We start from the raw sequence: 22,507 nt of genomic DNA, 5'->3' as shown, positions 1-22,507 counted from the left end.
AACACAGAGCAGTAGCCTGTGGCATGTAAAACCTGGATGTAACTTCTAGCTTTGTCAGACTTCCAGCATGACGTTGGGCAAGGCCTGGCTTGGGCACGCTGACAACAACATCCCTTTTGGCAGCAGCAAGGTGTAAACTGGCGTGGCCATCTAACGAAACCTCGGCCACAGTCTCTTCGTGCCTTAATTGCCCGTCGGAGCGATGGGGGTAATAGCACTGCCTTAGCTCCCAGGTCTGCTGCCAGGATAGGTGCCTTAACAGCTGTAAAGCCTTCAGTACCAGGCCAGTAGGATGCTCTGAACACCACAGGCCATTAACTATCTAAGGCAGACTCTACATGAGTGGACAGGACCTAGAAAAGATACCTATTTTACATAATCTGTGGAAGTCACGTGACTGCTTTTAAGGAAGAAAAGCCTCCAAACGTGGAACTATGTTTTTTGTTGTCTGATACAAGGACACTCTTGAAAAAGTCTTTCCTTTAAACAAGTAGCAAGAAGAAATTTAATTAATGTGACAAGATCAGAGTGCGTCTTATCTCACCGAGATACTCGGAAAACCTCTCGGCAGACCCAGCCCGGCTCATCACTGGGGCTCGAGGGGAGCAAGGAGGTCAAAGCGGTGGAGAGTGCTTCCCAGGTCAGTATCTCCCACCTTAGCCCTTAAAAAGGGGCTGCTGCTGCTTAGGAGGGTTTCTCGCGTGCCGGGATGGCAGAGACGTGGTCTTACGCACCGCCTTACCAGTGGTTTAGGCTCATTTGCATAACGCCCCGCTTGCGTTTTGGGGAGCCCTGGGCAAAGCGCCTCTTGCGTTTGGCCAGCTAGTGGGGACCTGACTTGCACGTGGGGGTCTGCACCGCGCGCCCACTGCCCGGTCTGCTTGCACCCCCAGGCATGGACGTGGCTTCCCAGCTCGGGGAGCCTGAGGCTGGCCGACTAATTTCACCAGGGTATTTGACTATGCGAGTTAGGCCAATGGCTGCCTGTCTGTGTGCTTAAAACTAGAGTTGTCCCCAAGTGTCTTTGATGTGAAGTTTGTTTGATGTGCTCTGGCTTGACTTGGAAGAGACCGAGTGTTTGGGTCCTTCAGAAAATCTGGCTGGCGGCTTCCAGGGACGGTGTGGTTTTGGAGGAGGGACGTCTGTAATAGCTGCTGCCGAAGTCCAGACTGCGTAAACGGTGTCAGTTCAACTGCCTTGACCTGACAGCTGTTGACTCTGACCCAAAGTTAAAGGATGCAAAGGGAAATGGGGATTGGAGAGGAAAAGAGCTCTGTTTTGGGGAGCAAGGTAAAATCATGTGAAAGGAAGGCGTTGCACTAGCCTGTTGTAGTATTTTATCCTTCAGTCTGTACTCGTCTTTCCGGAATGTGAAGATGCACAGAAAATCCCCTGGGGGGACAGACAGACGTAGAGTGACTCATCAGCATTATAAATCACAAACCATCTGCATTTTTATAACACATCTTGAATGAGTCAAAGGGGGACGTGTGCAACATGTAAGCTACTAATGTTTAATGTTAATTATCAGCTCCTTCCTCTTTTTTGAAAACATCATAGACTTCTTCAGTGCTGCTGTCTTGTTGGACAAGGCCAATACAAGGGGTGCTTCCCGTATCGAGCAATAACATGCTGGCCAAAAGTCCCCTGAGCCTGCATGCATAGCCCGCTTCATTCAGGCTCAACATCCTGAATATATGGATTTCTTTTCCTTTCTCTTTCAAATTTAAACTGTTTTGAGAAGCAGTCACCAAATCTCCCAGCCTCACCTCTGATCTGCAGGGCCTCCCCAGGGTGGGGTGGGATGAGATGGGATGGTGATCGTGCATTGGTGCCCTGGCGTTTCTGCAGGAGGAGTGCCCAGAATTCACATCTGACAGTGGTGGTGGTTGTTCCCCTTGCAGTTCACCTGTAAAAGTGTTTGTGAGTGCCTTAATGATTTTACCTGAAGAAAAAAGGAAAAAAAAAAAAGACACTTACTGGTCCATAAGGAAGGATTGTGCAGTTTCCAGGGCTGAGGGGACAACTGGTGTGGGAAATACTAAAGCAGAAAAACTTCTGTACTGTTGCTTAAGTTATGGAAGCATGTGGAGAAAAGAAATCAAGTGTTTCTGTTCTATAATTGCCAGTCGTCTTTCTGCTTTGGAGACACTTAACTGAGAGTATCCTTATGATAACATATCTGAAGAGAGAGGTTATTTCTGTGTAGAGATATACCCTGTCTAGGTGGCAATGTCATGGAAGAGATCGCAGGAAGGAGAAAGGGGATGTACACATTGCTGTTCAGATGTTTGACCTTAACAAATGGGAAATTATTTCTAAAAGCTACTTAAGCAAAGAGGTGGTCTTTAAAACATCTTCTCCCCCCTTCCCTCCCAATAACTCTTTCTTTTCTAGTATGCCTTTAAAGACCTAAAGCCAAATATTCAAACAGAATAAATTATTTGTTTTTTTGTGAAATCAAATGTGGATACATCCCAGTGTTACCTGTGTAGCTGAAGATACTGTATGCCTACAGGTAACTTTTGTTTTGCATCTGTGAATCTCTTGTCCTTCCACCATGTGGTCCCACGTAAACTCAGTGTGAAGAATTACTTGAATCTAGTGATTTTAGTCCAACCCAGTGATGAGGATTCAGTGAGCTGCACAGACAAGTAATTAAACTAGTTAGAATTAATGTTTTTATAGTGTTTCTATTTCTGTCTTAAGAAATCTGCTCTTCTTTATTTTTCTCTTATGAGCGTGCAAATACCTTTCCTAGGAATAAAAATACCACTGATGAAGGGAGATAATTTTGACATGGTACTCAATTAATCTCTGGAACTCGCTGCCCCTGGAAACGATGGATGCAGGGCGTTCGCAAGAGGCTTAAACCCCCGTGCGGCCACTGGGGACGCTTGCTGTTGTATGGGGTGATGTTTTCAGGGGATGGTGAGTAATTAATGCATCTCGCTTGGAAGAGCAGCATGAGCCAGAGCTGAGGTCAGTTTACACCTTTCCTTCCCAAAGGGGTGTTCAGGGCCCCGGTAGCGCATCTCCTAGCACCTTTGGGGGATTTTGAGCGCTTAGCGTGCACAGCCGTAGGCGCCGTGGGAATTTTGGGAGCCTTTCTCCCATGTGAGGGAAGGGCTTTGGTCTCTCTTTGCCGGAGGCCACCAGCACAGCCAGGATCCCGACGCAGGTGCCTCTCGCAGCACCACTCGCGGTAAGGAGAGACATTTCCCAGGCTGCACCAAGATCCGAAGCCGGTGGGAGCTGCAGCTCTTGTGCCGGTCACAAGGGCCCTGCGCGCCCTGTTGGGCATGCAAGCTGTCGGTCCCCCAACCCTTACCACAGCGGAGAAGGTACCGGCCAGGAAGCGAGGAAGCCTGGATTTTGTCCCCAGCTCTGCCACTGGGCTGGCGCGTGTTTCTGCTTCTCGTCCCTCTCCTCACTGGCCCTGCGTGCCCTTCTTCAGGGCAACCATCTCTTGCTGTGCCATAGATCCAGGTCACTGTCTTGGGTGGATTGTTTTAGGGCACGAACCAGGGCATAAGCTGATGGTTTTCCTCTGGGTGGGTTATTCCATTGTTTTTCAAAGAGCAAAAATGCTAAAATCGGGCTTATTCCAGATCTGAACAGCTAAGCCCAACCTGAATTTAAAAAAAAAAAAAGAAAGAAAAAATACATGCTAGTGATCACAGATGTGTATTTAAAATAGAAAATTCACAGCACACAATATTTAACTTCTCCTTTTCCAGGAAAGAGTTGGCCCCTTGGGTTCGTTCAATGCGCAGTGCAGAAAACCTAGTATTTTACCGCATCTTTGGCTTTACAGCAGTATGAATGAGAACATTTTAGTTTAAAAAGAATATGCTGTAAGCAGAATACTTTGATGTATACGTCTGTTTTGAAAACCCTTTCTCATCCTACGTTCAGCACCCCCCACGTTTACGTTGCGCGTGTATTTTTACAGTGTGTCTCTGGGCTTGGGCAGGGCAGCGGCATGGGTCTCCTGGAGCAGCGGCGCAGGATCCGTTGCCCTCCCCTGCTTCGCGGAAATGTTGACGTCCCGTTTTGAGAGTCTGGGCGCCAGAGATGGCGAGAGTCCTGGAGGCAGCCTGCTTCACTGGCAACCTCTGGAAAATTTTGAGCCTGTGATTCTTAAAAGAAAGAAAAACTGTAATTGCTGCTTCTATTCAGACATCAAATTCATGGCCATAGCAACCTGCCATCAGCACAAACATCTATGTGCTTGGACTCATTTTTTTTTTTTTTAATTTTCCTCTCATTGTATATGCCTACATCAACATTTGTGAACTGAAAACATACAGCACTTTCAAATTGTGTTTCTTCACAAGTACCCCAAAAAGGATGAATATAGTGGTTTATACGCTTCCCTGTTAACTCTGTTTTATTCAGCATACTGAGAATTCTAACTGTGTTAGAGCTTCAGGCTGATCCAACTTAAATGCTGTTTTAAAAGCTCTAGTCTGTAGTTCACAGTTTTCCCTTCTTTCTGTTGTTTTCCTGTGTAAATCATTACAGTCCTGATCCACTGTACAGGAGTTATAATGGGATTATAGGAATAAGCTTGTGCTTGTACAACTGCATATGATTAAGCACTGTTTTAAGGGTGTTATCACAGTGGAGAGCAATGGCATTTTTGCTGTGCAAGCTGATATGCTTTTTGATTATTACTGTAACAGCTGCATGTTAGAAACAGCTGTAAGGAAGGAGAAAAATCACCTTTAGGCATTTTCCTTTTCACACCGTGAAATGCATCTCCCAGCTCTCATCCCTGGATTTACAGAGTACTCTTGCCACAACGTTAGTGAATGTGAATTCAGCCTCCCTGATAGGGAGCAGGGTAATAGTTTAACTGTGCTTGTATGTATGCTTCTTGCTGCAGCCTTCATGGGCAAAAGGTAAATGGTTGGGGGCAGCTTATGATGTTGTCAAGTAATATTAATTAATTCCTGCTCTGAGCCAACGTGACTCTTGGACAGCCAGTCCGGTTGGAGTCGAGTGTTAAAAGCAGAGTACACATGCGCAGACGCCTGCGTTCATGGCATGGAGGAGCTTGGGGGAGTTTTCAGATGTTTGGGGTTATCTTTAATTTTAAGGGTGTAACTTGCTCTGTTGGACATGTTTGCTGTTGTTGCAGCTGAGAGGACGCTGTCTGTGGAGACCAAGCTCCCGAGCAGTAAAGCAATAAAATGCTTCCACCCTCTTTAAACTTCAACTGGCCCTCGCAAGTGAAATTCCCTCTATTTTGGCTTTGGTTTGTAGGTGTCCTTGTGCAGTTGCTTTTCTGCTGGTCGCTCCAGGATAAGGCTGGGGCTGGGAACTCTCTGCTGGCCTGTGGCAAACAGTTCAGTAAGAGGAAAAGTAGGAAAAAACTTTGCTGGCAAACCATACAAGTGTTGCTAAAGTGTTTGTTTAAATTAAAAAAAAAAAAAAAAAAAAAAAAAAAAGGTGCAGAGTATATCTGTGGAAAGTAAAGATCATTTGCATTGGGTGGGAGTTTCAGCCTGTTTCGGTCTTTGTTATATTGCTTTCTTTCAGCCCTGGCCTCCTCTGAGCAGGAGGCAAGATGCAGTGTGAAGTGGTGCTATTTCTGGTGCGCCGTTCCCTTTCCGCAAGCGCTGGGCAGGGTTTTTCCTGCCTCTCGATTTGACTTCTCTGCAAATCTGGGATAATCTTTGGACACCCTTATTCAGGTGGTCTCGTGTTTCTTGGATAGGAGAGAAGAGAGCGTCTCTGTCTGCTCCCCTCTCTCTCTCTCCACTGCCCAACCGGTTTGCCAGGGTTTTCTCTCAGGGTTTGGGGTTATGCTTTGTGTGAACGGCAGTATCGCAGCTGCCGTGGGAAACGTCCACCCTGCCGCCAGCCCTGCGAAGCCAGGTGTGGGAACACGGCACTGTGGGAAAGAGTTCAGCCTCCGTCCGAGTGCTTGCTTTCTGTGGGTGCTGGGAGCGTGAAACTGGCTGGGGGCACAGAGAAAAGCTGGGGGAGAGCGAAAAGGTCCCAAAGCTCAGCAAGAGAAAGCTTTGATTTATTTTTAATATTATATTTTTTTTTTGGACTCTTCAGCCCTTTGCTTGAACTGTATGTAACGTCAGTCCTCACTCGCAGCTTTTGTTGGCTTAGTGCTGCTGGCACAGATTACATTGGATTTTTTTTTTCCCTTTTTTAACAGCTCTGAACTGGCAAATGCACTAGTGCAGATATATTTTTACCAGCCCTGAGGTATTTTTACCGGCCAGACTCGATTCACTTGAGAAACCTACAGAGGCAGAAGTTACCTTTTGCTGCTGAAAGGTGGCATTGCTACACAAGCAAGCCTTTACCAGTGCTGGCAAGACCTAAAACATGGTTTATTTTTCCCCATAACTCTGTGGTTCTCCACAGTTTCCCCAGTTCGTCCTCCGTCTGGGCACCAAGGGACCCGCTAGGAGATCTGGTGTTTTGTTATTCATGCGCAGAGCCGCCAAATTAGTCGCCACTTTGTTCTCGTGTCTGATGCTCTGGAGCCATTTTAAGAGGGGTTGTAAAGATCATAGGACTGTGGTTGGGTTATTTCGTTAGCTCTTGGAAATTAAACAAAAGCAGACCTGGGGCCTCTCTCGTAACTGCTGCAATGCATTTTTGAGGAGGCATGTTTAAAAGAGCACATTGCTTCTGACCTGTGCGCTCCCATCCTGGATCGCTTTTCTGAAGCGGAGCAAATCAAAAGCTCTCGCTGCTGCACATGCTCTCTGCGGTTTGGTTTGGACCTGGTTCACGAGCGCAGCTGTCTGCTTAGAGACGAGCGCTTTTGTTTTTTAACCTGGGTGCTTTTTGCTGCTTTGTGTGTCTGCTCATTAAATTAATATATATTAATTTTATATATATATTTTTTTGGTTGTTGTGCTGCAGCAATGCAAGACAGAAGGGAAGCACGGCAGCCTGGGTGGAGGGGGCGCGGGGTGCACGCAGGAGGCGAGGGCTGGGCTGGGCGAAGGTGGTCGGTCGCCCGAGTTCCCATCAGCAACGAAACACGAAGAGGGAAACGAGCCGGGCTTTAGCAAAGCGGGGGCTATAAACCTGCTGGGAGAAATCGGTCTGCGATGGGGCTCCGATCATCTCGCCCCAGATGCAGGTCTTGTCCCTCGCAGGGGTGCGTGCGCACGCTAGACTCGGCGCAAGCTGTGAGGTGAAACATCCGTGTTTCCCACCTTGGTTTGCAGCTTGCTAAACAGAGACTGTTGCCAAGGGGTATTTCCCCCCCCTCTTCCCACCCCCTCTGCAGTTTTGGAAATCACCGCTGGTTATTGCTAGTCACAGAAACAGCCGTCTGCAGGTAAAGCCTGGCGGTTCGTGCAGCCAAGTTGGTGTTTTCGTTGCCCCCTAAACTCTAGCTGACTCGACGCCCAGGAGCGTCGCTTGGCTCCCGTATCGGCAGAGCAAAAGCAGCGCCGTTAGCAGCACTGTCAGGAGGAGCCCTGCGTGCCGAAAGCCGCCTTCGGTGGCGTTGGCTCCAGCAGGTGGTTTTCCTTTGAAAGCTCTGCGATGGTGGGTTTTTTTTGTTTTGGTTTGGTTTTTGGGGTTTTTTTTGGGTTGTTGTTGTTGTTTTGTTTGTTTTTTAAGGATGTGGTCCTTATTTACTGTGAGAACTGACTGGAAGCCCCAGGGCAGGAAAGACTTCTGAGCAACTTAATATAGACTTATCCCAAATGAGATGCCTGCTGAGGTCCTGGAGGGGCAGTGGCCTAAGTCCCGATACGCAGCACCTCCTTGCTCAAGCAGGCAGCCCGCCGGGGAGGCTTTCCTCTGACGGCAGAAGGCAGCCTGTGGAGCCGGGCTGCGCCTTGTCTTTCTCCCCCTCTTTCAGGATGCCGTCCTGCATCAAGGTCAAAGGCACAAAGGACGGTCTCTGGTTGTCCATGACCTCCCCCTTCTCTCCTCCTCCCCCCCCCCCCCCCCCAAACTGCCCATCTCGGATAGAAACTCTTTTCTCTTGTTGCTGGTCTCCAAAAAGAAGCGTTTGGCTCTTGAGTTTGATTTGTATGGTGGATAATGGTTCTCGTATGGCAGAAAAACTATTAAAAACAGTGAGTTAGCAAAACAACAGTTACGAAAATAGAATGTTATCTGTGTGAAATAGAACAGGCACAAGTGGCAATCTGTGCCATTTTCTGGTAAAATCTTAACAGGCAGAATTTCTTATCTCGCGTCCATCCACCCATTTATCTCGCAGCTGTTTTGGAGGGATCTTGGCCCTTTCGTCTTACCTGGGCATCCTTGCCTAGGGCTGGCCAACCGACCTGTCTTTGTGAGGGGCAGGAGTTTAGCAGAACAAGCCAGCTTGGCAGAAGAGCTCAGTGAGGTCCCAGAAAACAAGGAATTCAGATGGATTTGCAAACATTTAGTCTGACTCTTAAGAAGCCTTTGATCTAAGGTAGGTTTCTCTTTCCTCCACTCTTTCTCTTCCATCCCATTCCTTTTTGTTCTTAAGCCTTTTTTCCTTTTTTTGACGGGGAGGGGGGGGAGATGTTCAGTGAAATATAAATAAGCCTTGCTCTTGCTTTGAAGTCCTTTGATTCTCTTCCTTTTGCTGAAGTTGCCACGTGACTCTTAGGTAAGGTCATACATCAAAGAAGGAGCAGACCCTTGTCAGTGAAGCTGTGCGGCCCAGCACAGCAGCAGCGAGGGGAGCTGTAGCTCTGGTCTTGTCTCTGCCACCCTTTCCTGGGGCGCTACCTTGCGTCTCCCTTCCCTCATCTGTAAAAAGCACAAGTGCCGCATGATTTGCGAGGCAGATTTAGGCAACCTGATTACACTTACCACGGTTTCTGACAGCAGCAAGGACGATGCAGTTGATTTCTGCCCTCTTCTCTCACCTTTTGACCAGTTTTTGACTGGATTTCATGCAGGGGCCGAAGCTTCAAAGATAATTAATTTTCTGCAAGTTTCATAAAAATGTATGGCCAGGAGGATGGAAGACCCAGTGTTTGGACAGTCACATATTTGTCTCTAGTAACTTCTGATCCTGTCTGCAGACAAGCCATAGATCCTGGCCAAAGGACTCTGTGGGAGGATGATTGTGAGGGGAAACGGAGGGGAATTGAGGGAATATGTCTAAATAATAGAGACTATTCAGTGTAATCCAGTTTAAAGGTCAGTCAGCACAAATCCATAGAAAACCGGGCTCCATTTCTTCCCCCGTCCATCCCCTTGCTTATTGCAACAGAAAAGGAGATGGTGGAAACCCAAGGCTGCATTTTTTTTGTTTGTTTGTAATTTGCAGTTTTAAAACTAGTGCAGTCATAATATCAGCTGAACTGTGAAGTGGTCCTGCAGGTGACTTGTAAGTAATGCCAGCTGGTGGAAACCAGAACCTGAAACTGGGGGTGAGGAGCAAAAGCTCGTGTCTTTTCCAGGTCAATCAGAGCTGCTCCCATGGAAAGGAGCACGCTTGTCACTTGAGAGGACAGCCTGAAGCCGGCTGCCTTCCCCCTTCCCTGGCTCTTCTCCACCAGCCTCCCTGCCCGGACCTCGACCACTCGGGGAGCCTCAAAACTTGGCGGCGGCAGAAACGCCGGAGCTGCGTTCCCACAGGCTGGCTCACCATTGCTGCCGGCAAGGCTCGGTGAGGGGTCCCTGTGCTGGAAGGGGCTATGATCCTACCGCAATAGGCTGCGTTATGACGTTCATTTGCGAGGGGGCTGCCCAGCCCCAGGGAGGCATCTTCTAGGGAAGCGGAGAGCCAGGCCGCGGGGGTGTCCCACTGGGCGCAGTTGGCTCGGAGGTGCTAATGCTCTGGGAAATGACAGCTACAATATGGGTGATTCCAGGTTAGTGGGAAACGGGCACTTAATAGTCCTGACTGAGCCAAATGCTGAAGGCACCTAGTTGGCCTGCAGCATGCGGACAGCCCCGTCCCTTGTTAGCAGAGCAGGAAGGTGGCTGCGAGCAGGAGAGCGCCCGTGCACCGTGACGTCCGTAATGTAATGAATGGCATCCCCGGGCAGCCTCTCCTCCGGGCTGTCCGTTCATCGCATTAACACCTTGTGTTTAGCGAGAGCCTGATCCGCTACAGCGCTGCAAGAACTGATGTATAGAGAATTGCTCCGTGCTGCGTTTTGAGTAAATGGAGCTGGAAGCTGGCATCCTGGCTCTTATTCCCAGCCAAAGCTGCTTCTCCCGTCAGTATGTTGTTTTGTTTTTCCAGCTATGCAGTAGTGGGCTGATCTGTGATGGGCAGAGTAGCAGAAATATGCTCTAGGGATTTACAAGGTATTCATAAGTTGCACCACGAACCAGTAAGTTAGCTTCTGCTTTTGAAGAAGTTGTTTCTAGCTGTCACGCCAGTGCATAAAGGAGTAGGTTCAGGGGCAACAGTGAGGTGGTTTAAACTGTCCACTGAGGAATACTGCAGTGGGATTTTACTCTTTTATTAGGGTGGGTTGTTTTGACTTGGTTTGGTTTTGGTGGCTCTGCTGGGTACTGGATGCAGCTCATCACTTACAGACTTCACAATGAGAAAATCTGTGTTTGATCAGATGCGAGATCTCTAATTCAGATTCCTGAACTGAATGGGCTTCTACTGAAATGAATACAAGTCTTATCCCCTTACTTCACACATCTCCGCTTTCCATCCTCCTCCAGTTTGTAAGTCCTGGTGCCTGCCCCCTTTCTCCCTCCTGCCATATCCCAGGGACTCTCTGGGTGGGAAGGATGAGTTTCCTGTCAGGCCTGGAAGTGTTACGAATCCAGACCCTGCCTGATCAAGAGTGGCAGCAAATTAGAGTCAAGGATTGATTAGAAAAGGCATCTCACCACAGAGGCATTTCACCGAAGGGCACATCCCGCTGACGGCCGCGATGGGTGTGAGGAGACTCTGGGCTCCACCAGCTATTTTCCGAGCTGCACCATCTTTTTGGCTCTAGGCTGCAGCTTTACCAGTCTGGAGGCTCCAGCAAACCCTTGTTGCTAGAAACCCTGGGAAGCAGCCGGTGCAGCTGCTCAGGTCAGTGCTACCATACCTGTGTCGTGAACCCGGGGTTGGTGGGATTTACTGCCCAGGCAGCGTGGAGCTGATTGATGTGTCCAGAGCACTTCACGGTCAGTACATCTGTTGTAGGGGATGCACTGGATCAACTGTTTTTGGACAGTGTAGGTGCATCCGCTTTGATAGGGAGCAAAGACCTCCCTTTGCCACGGTGCTGAAAGCCCAATTTATGGGTTAAAATCAGCACTTCCGGGGAAAGCAGCTTGCTAAATAGGGCTGTGCTGGGCTCTCTGCACAATGCCTCGCTCCGCGGCTGGATAGCTTTGTTCTGCACTGGCTCAAGCCTCTACGTGGCCCAAGCGCCTAGCAGAGATTTGATGGTAAATGAGGGAAACGACTCTGCTTGGGTGACCTGCGCTGTCACAGTATCCATTAGCTGAGCCTGTGGAAATGTAACAGCATTTATAAGCTGTTTCAGTACTATTTCTTAATCCATGAATAAGCATTAAAGACACTCTTTTGGTTAAAATTTAAGTAGAGCTTTTCATTCTTCCGTATCTTATGCCAGTGAGAACCCACTGGAGTCAACACCAGTGAACCAAGGTTAGTCTAAACTTATACATGAGAAAGCAAGACCAAAATTTGGAGGTTGCTGTCTCGTTATTTTTGCTTATGTGTTTTTTGGTTGTGTTTGATTTTTCTGTTCTTTGGGGTTTGCTTGTTTGTTTTCAAGTTGACCTCACTTCCAGGCAGTGCTGGACATCTGTAGCTCCTCTCGGTTTCAAGAGGAGTTCAGTTCCTCAACATCTCTGAAAATCAGCCAGTATTGCCAAGCATAAGACAGTTTCAGGGGTGTTTTTTGACCTTTTAACAGTTCCTGTTTTTTTGCAGGTGAGACTTAGTGACATCAAAAAAAATTTTTTTTGATAGATAAAACAGCTGTGACAATTTCCACACACACACACACCCAGTGAGCACAATTCAATCATAACACAACTTGTGTAGTTTCTGTTTTGCTGACTGGTGTTGAAGTTGTATCTTCTTTAAAACACGTTGGGGTTTTTTGGGGTTTTTTTTTGTTTGTTTGGTTTTTTACAAAATGCTTATGTTTCAGAGTCTCCAACGCTGCTTCAACATGTGAATCATGCTTAAAAACAGATTTTTTTTTTTTTTTTTTTTAATTCTGTAGGAAGTCAGAGAATATCAGCAGGACACAGGAAGGGGCCCCATTTAAAAGGTATCTGGAGGCTTCTGCTAGCTATCTTCATCAATATTCAGTGAAAAGTGGTGCTTTTAGGAAACTCTTGTTCCAGAAGAGACTTGTAGCAGGTCTGTAGAGGCCTGTCATAGCTGGCTGTCATTTGTCTCTTAGAACCCACCTCAAGTCAAGACAGAGCTTTGAAACTGTTGATTTGTATTAACTCTTCTTTTTGCCTTTTGTTTTACAACTAAGGCACGGCCCTATAGCTTTATTTAGGATTCACCCATCATTAGTAACCACAATCATTTAGTAGACATATTTATATGGTAAGTGACAGTGGGAAGTAATTAAATTTAATATAAATCACACTCAATTCCAAATTTGCAGACTTCAAAATAATAATTAATAGAAACTGCAGCTTTCAAGAAAAGATACAGTATTTATAGCAGTGTCTGTCTTTAACAGCTAAATGTTTTGACTGGTTAGTAAGGATTAAAATCCAATGTCTGATCATCTTACTTGCTTCAAAGCTATTTTCTACCTGTGGTACACTTTGTGACTTATCCACTGCTTTTATTCTTTGTGGGCAGATTTTTGCCTCTTAAGTTCATTGGGGGGGGGGGGGGGGGGAGGAGGGAAGAGTTCAGCATTGTCCAGACTGGTGCTGTAAAAGCACATATCTTGAGCTGCGGCTTTCTGCTAAATACATGTTTTATAGATCAGTGCCTAATGCCATGTGCTTTGTTTCACAGGTGTCATGCAGCTGATAGGTTTGCTGCTGAAGCTGATGGTCACAGCCGGTGCTGAAATGCTTTATTAAACGAAGTAGAGTAAAATAATCCTGGAAAGTTGGAGCTATTTGCGACAACTTCAGAGTTTATTGCTCCCCCTGCCAGAAAGCCACCATTTGGGACTTTAGCCCACTGCAGACAGCTGCCATGGCTAGCAAAAGAAAGTCAACGACTCCGTGTATGGTGCGAACTTCTGAAGTAGTGGAGCAGGAAGCTGCTGAGGGCATAGAAACTCCTAAAGAAAAGAGGGCTGCCACACCGCAGCAGGACTCTAAGAAAAGCTGGCCTGCAGAAAGCTCGGTAAAAGATTGTGAAGTGGTTGAGGCAAAGCCTCCAACTGAAAATCAATCTAAGAAACCCCAGGGTGGTTATGAATGTAAATACTGCCCTTACTCAACACAAAACTTAAATGAATTTACAGAGCATGTTGACACTCAGCATCCAAACGTCATTCTCAACCCCCTGTATGTCTGTGCTGAATGTAACTTCACAACCAAAAAATACGATTCGCTATCTGACCACAATACAAAATATCACCCAGGAGAGAGTAATTTTAAATTGAAATTAATTAAACGCAATAATCAGACTGTTTTAGAGCAGTCCATTGAGACCACCACTAACAATGTCACTGTCACTAGCAGTGGACTAGAAAACGCAGTGTGTGATGACTCGCTTCTTGGGGGGATTAATGCGAGTAAAACCCCAATGATGAAATTGGGAAAGCCTAAAGTGGAAACCAAGAAAGGTCCCAAAAAGCCAGAAGAGGGACGTATAGAAAACCATGTGGATGGAACTCTCCCCCGCATCATAACTGAGGCCACTGAAGCTATTGCTTGTATAAATGGAGACCTTCTCCATGATGTGTTAGCTCACGTTATGCCCTCTGTACAGCTACCACCAAATATTAACCTTGTCCCCAAGGTCCCGGTACCTCTGAACAGTACCAAATACAACTCTGCACTGGACACTAATGCAACCATGATCAACTCCTTTAATAAATTTCCTTACCCAACGCAAGCAGAGTTGTCGTGGTTGACAGCAGCGTCAAAACACCCAGAGGAGCAAATCCGAATCTGGTTCGCTACTCAACGTTTGAAACATGGTATAAGTTGGTCTCCAGAAGAAGTGGAGGAGGCAAGAAAGAAGATGTTTAATGGTACTATCCAGGCAGTTCCCCAAACCATCACTGTCCTACCAGCTCCTTTGACAACTGCAAAAATGCCCCAGCCTATCATCCAGACAGCTTTGCCTTGTCAGATACTGGGCCAAACTGGTCTGGTTTTGACTCCAGTGTCAAATGGTTCAACAGTTTCCTGTTCACCAATTACGCTTGCTGTTGCCCCTAACCAGGGGCAAAAGAGAACGATACAGACTCTATCAAATATCCCGGAGGCCAAGCGTCCACACATTGTTCAGGTGCCTGAGATTCCTGCCAAGTTGACTGCTGCACCACTGACTCCAGCAAGTGAGCGAAAAAAGACAAAGGAGCAGATAGCAGAACTGAAGGCCAGTTTTATGGCAAGCCAGTTTCCTGATGATGCAGAAATCTACCGGCTGATAGAGACGACAGGTCTCTCCAGGAGTGAGATCAAGAAGTGGTTCAGTGACCACAGGTACAGAAGTCAACGGGGCATTTTGCACGTGAGTAATGACTCTTTAGCAAAAGATCCGATAATGACTTCAACTGGTCGACATGGCCGTTCATTCCACCCCTATGCAGATTTTACACCCCAGAGATTCAAAGAGAAAACCCAAGAGCAGCTTAGAGCCCTTGAAGAGAGCTTCCTACGATGCTCTTTTCCAACCCAAGGAGAATTGGACAGGCTTCGAGTGGAAACTAAACTGAGTAGGAGAGAGATTGATTCATGGTTCTCCGAGCGGAGAAAGATAAGGGACAGCATGGAGCAAGCTGTCTTGGACTCAATGGGATCGTACAGAAAAATTAAAGATCAAGGAACCCACAACGGTGCAATAAGCCGGGCAGAACTGCTGAACAGCTCCCAGCTACCTGGCTCTTTATCTGGGTCCTCTGCCATGACTAATAAAAAAACACAAGAGCAGATTCATCTACTGAAAAGCACATTTGCAAGAACCCAGTGGCCATCACCCCAGGAGTATGACCAGTTAGCATCTCAGACTGGGCTTACAAGAACTGAAATTGTTCGCTGGTTCAAGGAAAACCGGTCATCGCTAAGAACGGGCTCGCTTAAATGGATTGACCAGTACCAACAGCAGTGTGTTGTTGATGGTCATAACGAGCAAAACCAGAAAAAGGGATCAAAACACACTGAGAGCCCAAAGAATGGTAATGAGGTGTCTCGGCAGCATTACCAGGAACATAAAAAACTGAATGAAGAGAATGGGGGGAAACTAGTTGTGAGGTCAAGAAGAGACTGTGAACCACTGAAAGACTCTTTGTTGGGCAATCAAGCGGAGGGTATGGACAGGTTGGAGTGCAACAGCCACGATGGCCATGGCAGTGAGGAGAACGAGGAGCCGGCAGATGTGAACTGGGTGGAGGTGACGGTGGGCGAGGATGATGCTGTGTCAGACTGTACAGATAGCTGGAGTCAAACGGCACCTGAAGGCCAGGCAGAACTGGCAGACTTTGATTCTGAAAGTATATCTGGAGACAATTCCCACGTATAGACAGGTAACACTGCTGCTGCCCTGTTGTTCTGAGCCAGCCTCAGTCTGGTTGTGCTTCCAGTATCCAGTAGCCCCTTTTCAGTGTCAATCCCAGGAGCACATCCCTGCCGGATGCTTGTGCCTGCCGGATGCTTGAACACGAGGGAGACCCATCCTGGTTGCAAATTAAAGTAACCGCTCAGCAGGGGAGCAGTTAGCACTGTTTGCTTTGTTTCTCTTCTCCTTGTGGGTCAGGTCCTGGATAAGGCAGAACTTAACTGGAGTAAGTGATAAACCCTGAACTTTCTGCCTTTAAATGATGTGTGCCACTTCTGCAGAGCTTGAGGTGAAATACATTAGTTGAGCCATGCAAAGAAATAGTAGGTAACCCTAGTTACTAATGTCCATCTTGCTAACAGACCATTGATCTCCTGTGAATAGAGGCTCTAGCTATTTTTGCACCCTGGGTGGAGCCTTTGCAGCATCCTGACTTGCTCAGAAAAAAAGGTTGCTGGGGGAAGGGCCCAGGACAAAGATGTTTCTTTATGCAACAACAAGCAAAAAAAAAACGTTGTGGGGACTGAAGGGGCTCATGCAAATGTGCTCTCTTCCTCTCGCAGGTGAGAACTCTCTCCAGCCTTGCTTTGTTCTGCTTGCTCACGGTAGAGGTTTAGGAAATGCCCCAGACTAAGCCGTGTGGGTGTTTTAGCAGCTCTTCACAGGAGCCTGAATTTAAAAACAGACTGCAGGACTTTTCTGAAGGGGGTTTATACAGTCTCTCAGCATGTGAAAGGATGTGTTATTTGGAGACCTGAAGCCTGTTTGTGATCACAGTTAGGCAGGTATAAATTCAGAGCAAGCACCATCAGTTTTTCTCGACTTGCCTGTTGAATTGAGTTCACTGGAGCCTTTAACGTTTTATGCTTGGTGTAACTGAGATCTGAATCTGTCTCTGCCAGGCTGGAGTCTACTCAAGCTAGAAATTATCTAACAGAAAATGGCACACAATGCATTAACAATCACAGAGAACACATTTTAGAAATAATTAACAGTTTTCTGATATCTAATAAGTAGAAATACTGAAGCGTATTATCCTTTAAATGCACGCACCCCCAAAACCAGGGCAGGCCAGAGTTCCTCTACATCTACACTAAAGACTTTTATTATTGCAGCTTTGCAGTAGTTGAGTTGAACCATTAAATGTTGCGGCAGTGCAGTTTTTCCTCACAAGCCATGCTGGCTAGCCTAGAGCTTTCTGATTTCTCCTTGTGAAACACTTATCCAAAAGCCTCCTGAACGTATTCTCCAAGTTTAAAAGGGAAACACTCCAATGGTTTTATTTTTGAGCTACAAATTGTACAGACTTTAATTTTTTGAGAAATGTCGCAGCATCTGTACTGCAAAATATTTTAAAGCTCCAGACTGCAGTACAACACGTTGTCCTGCATTATGCTCATGGAAATGGGTAGTTATGGGCGTAAGGAAGAGGTTGTGTGTTACCTGAGTGGCAAACACTGAGGTTAAAGGAGGGAGGACTTGGGAACAGCATTGAGAGGTGTCGTCTTCTGGCCTCGGTAGCACGCTGTTCTCCTTGGGATGCCACCACTGTTTCTGAAGCCACATCCAAAATTAGAGCTGGAAACTGATCTGGCTTTTAAAACCAAATGAGCAACAACAAAAAAAATGCACTGTAGGATTCCCCCCCCACCCCCGGTTGTTATTCCAGGTCAGTTCCCTGTTCCAGCTACGAATTTTTACTAACGTAATGGAGGAGAGGCAGTGTGCCATGGGCTAGGAGGCTAGGAGAGAGTGGGATTACCTTATTAAACTTATTTTTTGCGAAGGCTTTGTACTGTGAAACCAAGCTCTGCTGCAACCCTGTTTCGGCAGCGCAGGTTTGGCGCCTGTGAGCAGCACAAGATGTGCTGCAGTCAGAAACCTCCGACTGTGAGACCTAGCGCAGGTACCGGCCGTAAAGCTCTGCTGCTGTGCAGGTGTTTGAGTGTGATCAGAGAGGAATTCTAATAAAAACTTTGATCTCAGTTAAACTTTCACGACTTTATCTTTTTGATGAGGTGTTTTCAAATGGCTGATTATAAAATACTCCTGCTGAGAAGAGCTGCACTGGAGCAGGACTTTCACGGCGCAGATCACTCAGTTAAGACCAGAGGATCGTTTTGTCCTCTGCTCTTTACCCCTCTCGGCATGCCGGCCTGGGGCCTCCACCAAAGTCTGTCGTCCGTTTTGTTTTCCCTTCTCTTCCCCTGTAGCTCTCAGCCCCCAACTGCGAGCGCAGTTCTGGTGACTGCATGGGAGCCCCGACAGGCAGGTCCTGGCGCAGGAGCGTTGGCACGAAAGCCGGGTGCTTTGTACCCTGCCGCCCATGGGAGCCTCGGAAAAATCCCTGCAGCAGGCTCCGGGCAGTTTCAAGCAGGCACTGAACAGGCTGCCCCTTCCCTTCGGGCTACGCCGAAGCTCTTATTTGTGTGAAGTGTGGCTGTCCTACCTAATTTTTAACTAAAACGTCGGTGTTAAATTAACTAGGGGTTACCTGAAATGACAGCCGTGGTATGCCTGGAAAGCAGAGAGACCTGAAGGAGAGCTCGTTTTTGCTGAGCTGGCGACTTCCCCTGTGTTACGCTCTGGCATAAAAGGGACCTTCCTAATGCTGGAGTCCTTGGTACCTTGGAGGGGCTGCGGTGCTGTCCTGGCCTCAAATGAGAAGTGCTGCAAAGTACTGAAGAGCTGACAGGGGACTTCTCCTTGCCTCGGCTTTCACGCAGCTGTAGTCATTATGTGAAGCTTTCATTGCTCAGCTTGACGTCATGCACAGACATAGTCCTTCGATATTCATGGTGTTGCTAGCTCCTCAGCTTGATGTATGTGCTTTAAAGTGAGCGTTATTCTCTGTTAGTCTTGGTATTTCTGTCATTGGCTGAGCTCATGTGTAGCTCCTGTAAAACTTGAACTGTTCCAGAGCTTCTCAGGTCCCTCTTAGCTCAGGTATGTAGTTTTAGGAGTTTCTGAAATTATTAGGTAATACTTTATTATAGCCTTGATGGACATGATGCCTTAGCAAATGGGATTTTTCAGAACTGATCTGTGTTCACCAGATTCTGCTACTACTGAGGCCAGGGGGAGTTTTACCGCTGCCTGGCCTCAGTGAGAGCAGAATTTGCTCAACACTATGAAATACCAGCCATAGGCTAATGAAAGTATCTGTTAGAGTCTGTTTCTGCCTCCTTGAAGTTCTTGACAAGATTGGATTGATTCCACAGAGTAGGATCATGTTCCTTAAACAGTAAGGCTGCTAGAAGTGTCTCCATAAGGTACCGGGGCCTTCAAGACGTGGCTGGCTCCTGTAAGGTGCGTTGCAGTCGTCACTAAAAACACTCTGTGCGCTCATACCGAAGCCTCCCATCCTTCTCGTTATGTCAATACCGTGTTGTAGCTCCATTTCCGTCAATAGCGATGCTCCTGCCTTCCAACAGCATGGGTTAAGATTAGGTCTGTTGTCAGCATTTGTGCAAGCCTGACGGACAGAAATTGGTGCTAAATTAAATGCAGCAAATTGCAGCTCAGTCATGAGAGCGGGGACGGCGAATGCCAGCGCGATTGGCAGTTGCTGCTGGCTTTCTTCACAGCTTGGTCTCCCAGGGGGGTTTTCCCAAGATCGGTATTTCTTCAGAGCTTTTTCTTTTTCTCAGAAATGTACATTCCTCCCCATCCCACCCCCTGATACAAACTTTCTTTTTGAGTCGTTCCCACGACCTCCACCTTGGGCCCAAATCTGGAGAGCTGCAGCCACCTCACCACCTCGCTCACGGTGAGCACGAGGTCCCTGGGTGCCCCTAAAGACAGGCGCCCCGGCTCTTGCTAGCTGGGAAGTGCTTGCCCCCATGCTCACTGCTCCAGGCGCTTGCTTGGCCGCAGTCACCTCCCTGGGATCGTGTGGAGCTTGGGGGAGATCTGTCCAAGGGGGAAAAAAAACAAAACCCACAAATCTGGGAATTGCACGCAATAGAAAAAAGTCCCCGAAAAGTCACTCCTTGCTTCATATGTACGTGTCGTACTGAGCATCAAAGGTTGTCTGGGCCCTCTTGGTGTCTTCAGCTCCTTCGGACCGTGGCGGGAGTTGAGATCACTCAGCTTCTCATGTGGCCTAACACATTCCTCACCGTCTGAAACTGGTAAAAGCTAACAACCCTGGGCTTTCCCTCCCTTCCTGCCCAAGTTCTTGTTTTTCTTGTGGTTTAGGGTTTAATCCTTAACGCCAGCTGTAGTGCCTGTTCCTGTTGTTGGGCTCCCTCCTGAAGGTGGCGTGGGATTTACCAGCGATCGCGGCAGAACTCGGGTCACCCTGGGACGTTTCGCGGGCCTGAGCCTGAAGCACGGGCGACTTGCTGTTTCCCCTAAAATCAGCAAGGCATGTCGGAGAACCAAGCTCTAAAGCAATGAAGCAATAGAGGGGAGGAAGCAAAGCTCAGTACAGCAATTAAAAATTGCTAATGAGTTGGGATGAGAGCAAGGGGGCGAGAAAAACCTGCAGGGACCGGGAGGCTTTTTGCCGTATGGGTGCGTGCAAGCCCATGCTCTTTTACTGGCCTTGACTGCTTTGCTTCCTGAGCTGTGGATGCCAGAGCTCACCGCTTCTCTGGAAATAGCAGACCTATTAGCAGCATTAACAGGGGCTGTGAAATACTTGGTTAGCTCAGGTTTCTGTAAGCCTCGGTGCGGGCTGAGCGTGGAAGAGGGTGCGGGAGATGTAGCTCCTGCTGCTGCCTGCAGCTTCAGCATGAGCAGCCACTTGCGCCTCCACGCTTCGAGCAAGGGGGAGGAACATGCAGAGACAAATCGCTGTTGTGGAGCCCTGGCCATGTGTCCCTGTCTGATCCGTGCTGAGAACTGGGTGTATGTGTAGGCAGGCGAGTTTTTGAGGGTTTTTTTTTAATCACTAGTCCCTGGTACAGCCTTTCCTTCAGTGCAGGAATCGTAGGAGAGCCCCTGAGTCGCTCTGTGCAGCACAGAAACATATAATTTTTTTTCCATTGTCTTGAGGTTTGTGTAATTCATTTTTAAAACCATGCAAAAAATTGTATAGAGTATTTATGGGCAAAAAAGGACCTGTAGCCGTCTTGCCTTTAGCACTATCTGTTCCTCTTCACAAAGTAGCTGCCTCCAGCCCTTGTGCCTAAAACCATCTTTGAACAACCGTGAGGATCTGTGCAATTTATAGGGTAATAATGAACCAGCAGCGAGTCCAGGCTCGGCTGTGTGTCCCCGTTAGAAATCTGTGGGGAGGTATTAGTTGAATGTTGTATGCAACAAAACATCTGGTGCCCTACTGCAGGGTCCAGCTGAGAAATGAGTAAGCTTCAAGGTATGGTTAATAGAAAATCCAGTGCTGCTGCTCATGTAATTGTTCAGAGTGCCTTTAAAAATGATGTTTCTTTTTTAATTTTTGCAGGGGTTCTGATCAGCTGCACTGTCCTGACAATGAAGGAGAAATGCTGTTTGAAAATAGAAGAAAAATCTATTTTCCTGCCTGGGGTGAGATAGTGTGTTGCAACTCCAAGTCTCAAACCGCGCTTGCAGAGGCACAGCGAGAGATACCCTTGTGGAGCATCATCATGGGATTGTTCATAGTGCCAAAGTCCTACTACTGCATTAAAAAAAAAAAGAAAGAGAGAGAAAAAAGGATCCCTGTATATAGGTTTCTCCTTTGCTTCCTCTCCCACCCACTTTCCTGCCCAGCCTCTTCCTGTACTGGAACAGATTTGTACAATGTGGAAATTTTGTTAACTTTTTAATCAGTGCAAGTTATTCTTGCCTATCATGCCATTGCAAAATTTGGGGGTTGGTTGGGGGGAGGGAGGTGTCTTTTGTGGGGAGGGCAGGGGAGAGGAAGCTTTTTTTGAGGTGTTTTCAGAAACATTTGGAATCATTTGGAATCCCTTGGGTGCAGATCAGCGCCTGGTCCCAGGTTCCCACCCCAGCAAAGGGGTTGTTCTGGCTTAGCTGGGGAGGGAGGGGGGGTGTTTCAAGGCTTTTTGTTTTGTTTTATGGCCATCTGCTACCAGTTGAAGTATTTAAATCTCTGCTTTTCTGTGCTCCTATGAAGCGAGGCTTTTCCAGCTCCTGTACTTTGCTTTTCACAAACCAGCCCAGGCCACAGCTCTCTGAACATCTTGCTAGAATGCCTTTTCTTTTTTAGCACTTTTTGTTTAAACATGCAGTGCAACCCCCAGAGGGGTTGCAGTGAGGAAATTAAGATGCTTCATAATCTGAACTTGTTTGTGTTTCTTTGGTTGGTACAAAGATGGACAATATAAACAAAAGTCTGCCCTCCAGCTTTAGATATTGTAGCGCACAAATGAAATTCCTGATTAACTCTCGCCACTAAATTTTTAGATCAGTTCTAGATTCCCGAGTGCACTTTTTTCAAATAATGCTAATTTTCTTTGCGTGGGGATGTCTGTGCGGGCATGTGTGAAGAAGAAAGAGAGGAGCGAGCATGTGTACGTGCGTGTCCGAGAAAGCGCGTGTGAGAACCGTGTGACGTGTTGCTCTGACTAGCTGTGTTTTAAAAACTTACCCGTATTTCCGTACACTGCACAAATATAATGCTAGGGAGTTTGAATAAATCCAACTTTTCTAACTTGTTGCTCATTTGTTGTAACTCAATAAAACAAAGGCTAAACATTTTGGTAACCTTTTTCTCGTCTCTTCTTTTTTTTTAATTAAAAGCAGAAATCAGCCCCCACCAGCTCTGCATTTGTACACATGAGCTCAGCGTCTTTATAGCTGAGATTAGGGTTTTAACTGGTTTTGCAGTAATCGGCTTGGCAAACACTAACCAGATTAAAATGAACTCGGTGAACCACTGATTTTTTTTCCCTCCAAGGTTAGAAA

General features: G+C 47.1%; 1 protein-coding gene across 1 annotated transcript in view; it reads left to right on the top strand.

The window, feature by feature from the left end:
• The window catches only part of ZHX2 (zinc fingers and homeoboxes 2), a 78,462-nt gene extending 56,156 nt beyond the window's left edge, over positions 1 to 22,306 (top strand). Inside the window, exons 3-4 of the mRNA XM_067290204.1 lie at positions 12,929 to 15,620; positions 21,063 to 22,306. Of these exons, the coding sequence (XP_067146305.1) occupies positions 13,115 to 15,616 (2,502 nt within the window). The 5' untranslated portion in view covers positions 12,929 to 13,114 and the 3' untranslated portion in view covers positions 15,617 to 15,620; positions 21,063 to 22,306. The remainder of the gene's footprint in view (positions 1 to 12,928; positions 15,621 to 21,062) is intronic.
• The last annotated feature ends 201 nt before the right edge of the window (positions 22,307 to 22,507 follow it).

Source organism: Apteryx mantelli, chromosome 2, assembly GCF_036417845.1.
Source record: "Apteryx mantelli isolate bAptMan1 chromosome 2, bAptMan1.hap1, whole genome shotgun sequence".
In the NCBI taxonomy this organism is placed as follows: Eukaryota; Metazoa; Chordata; class Aves; order Apterygiformes; family Apterygidae; genus Apteryx; species Apteryx mantelli.
This window is presented reverse-complemented; position numbering and strand designations above follow the sequence as displayed.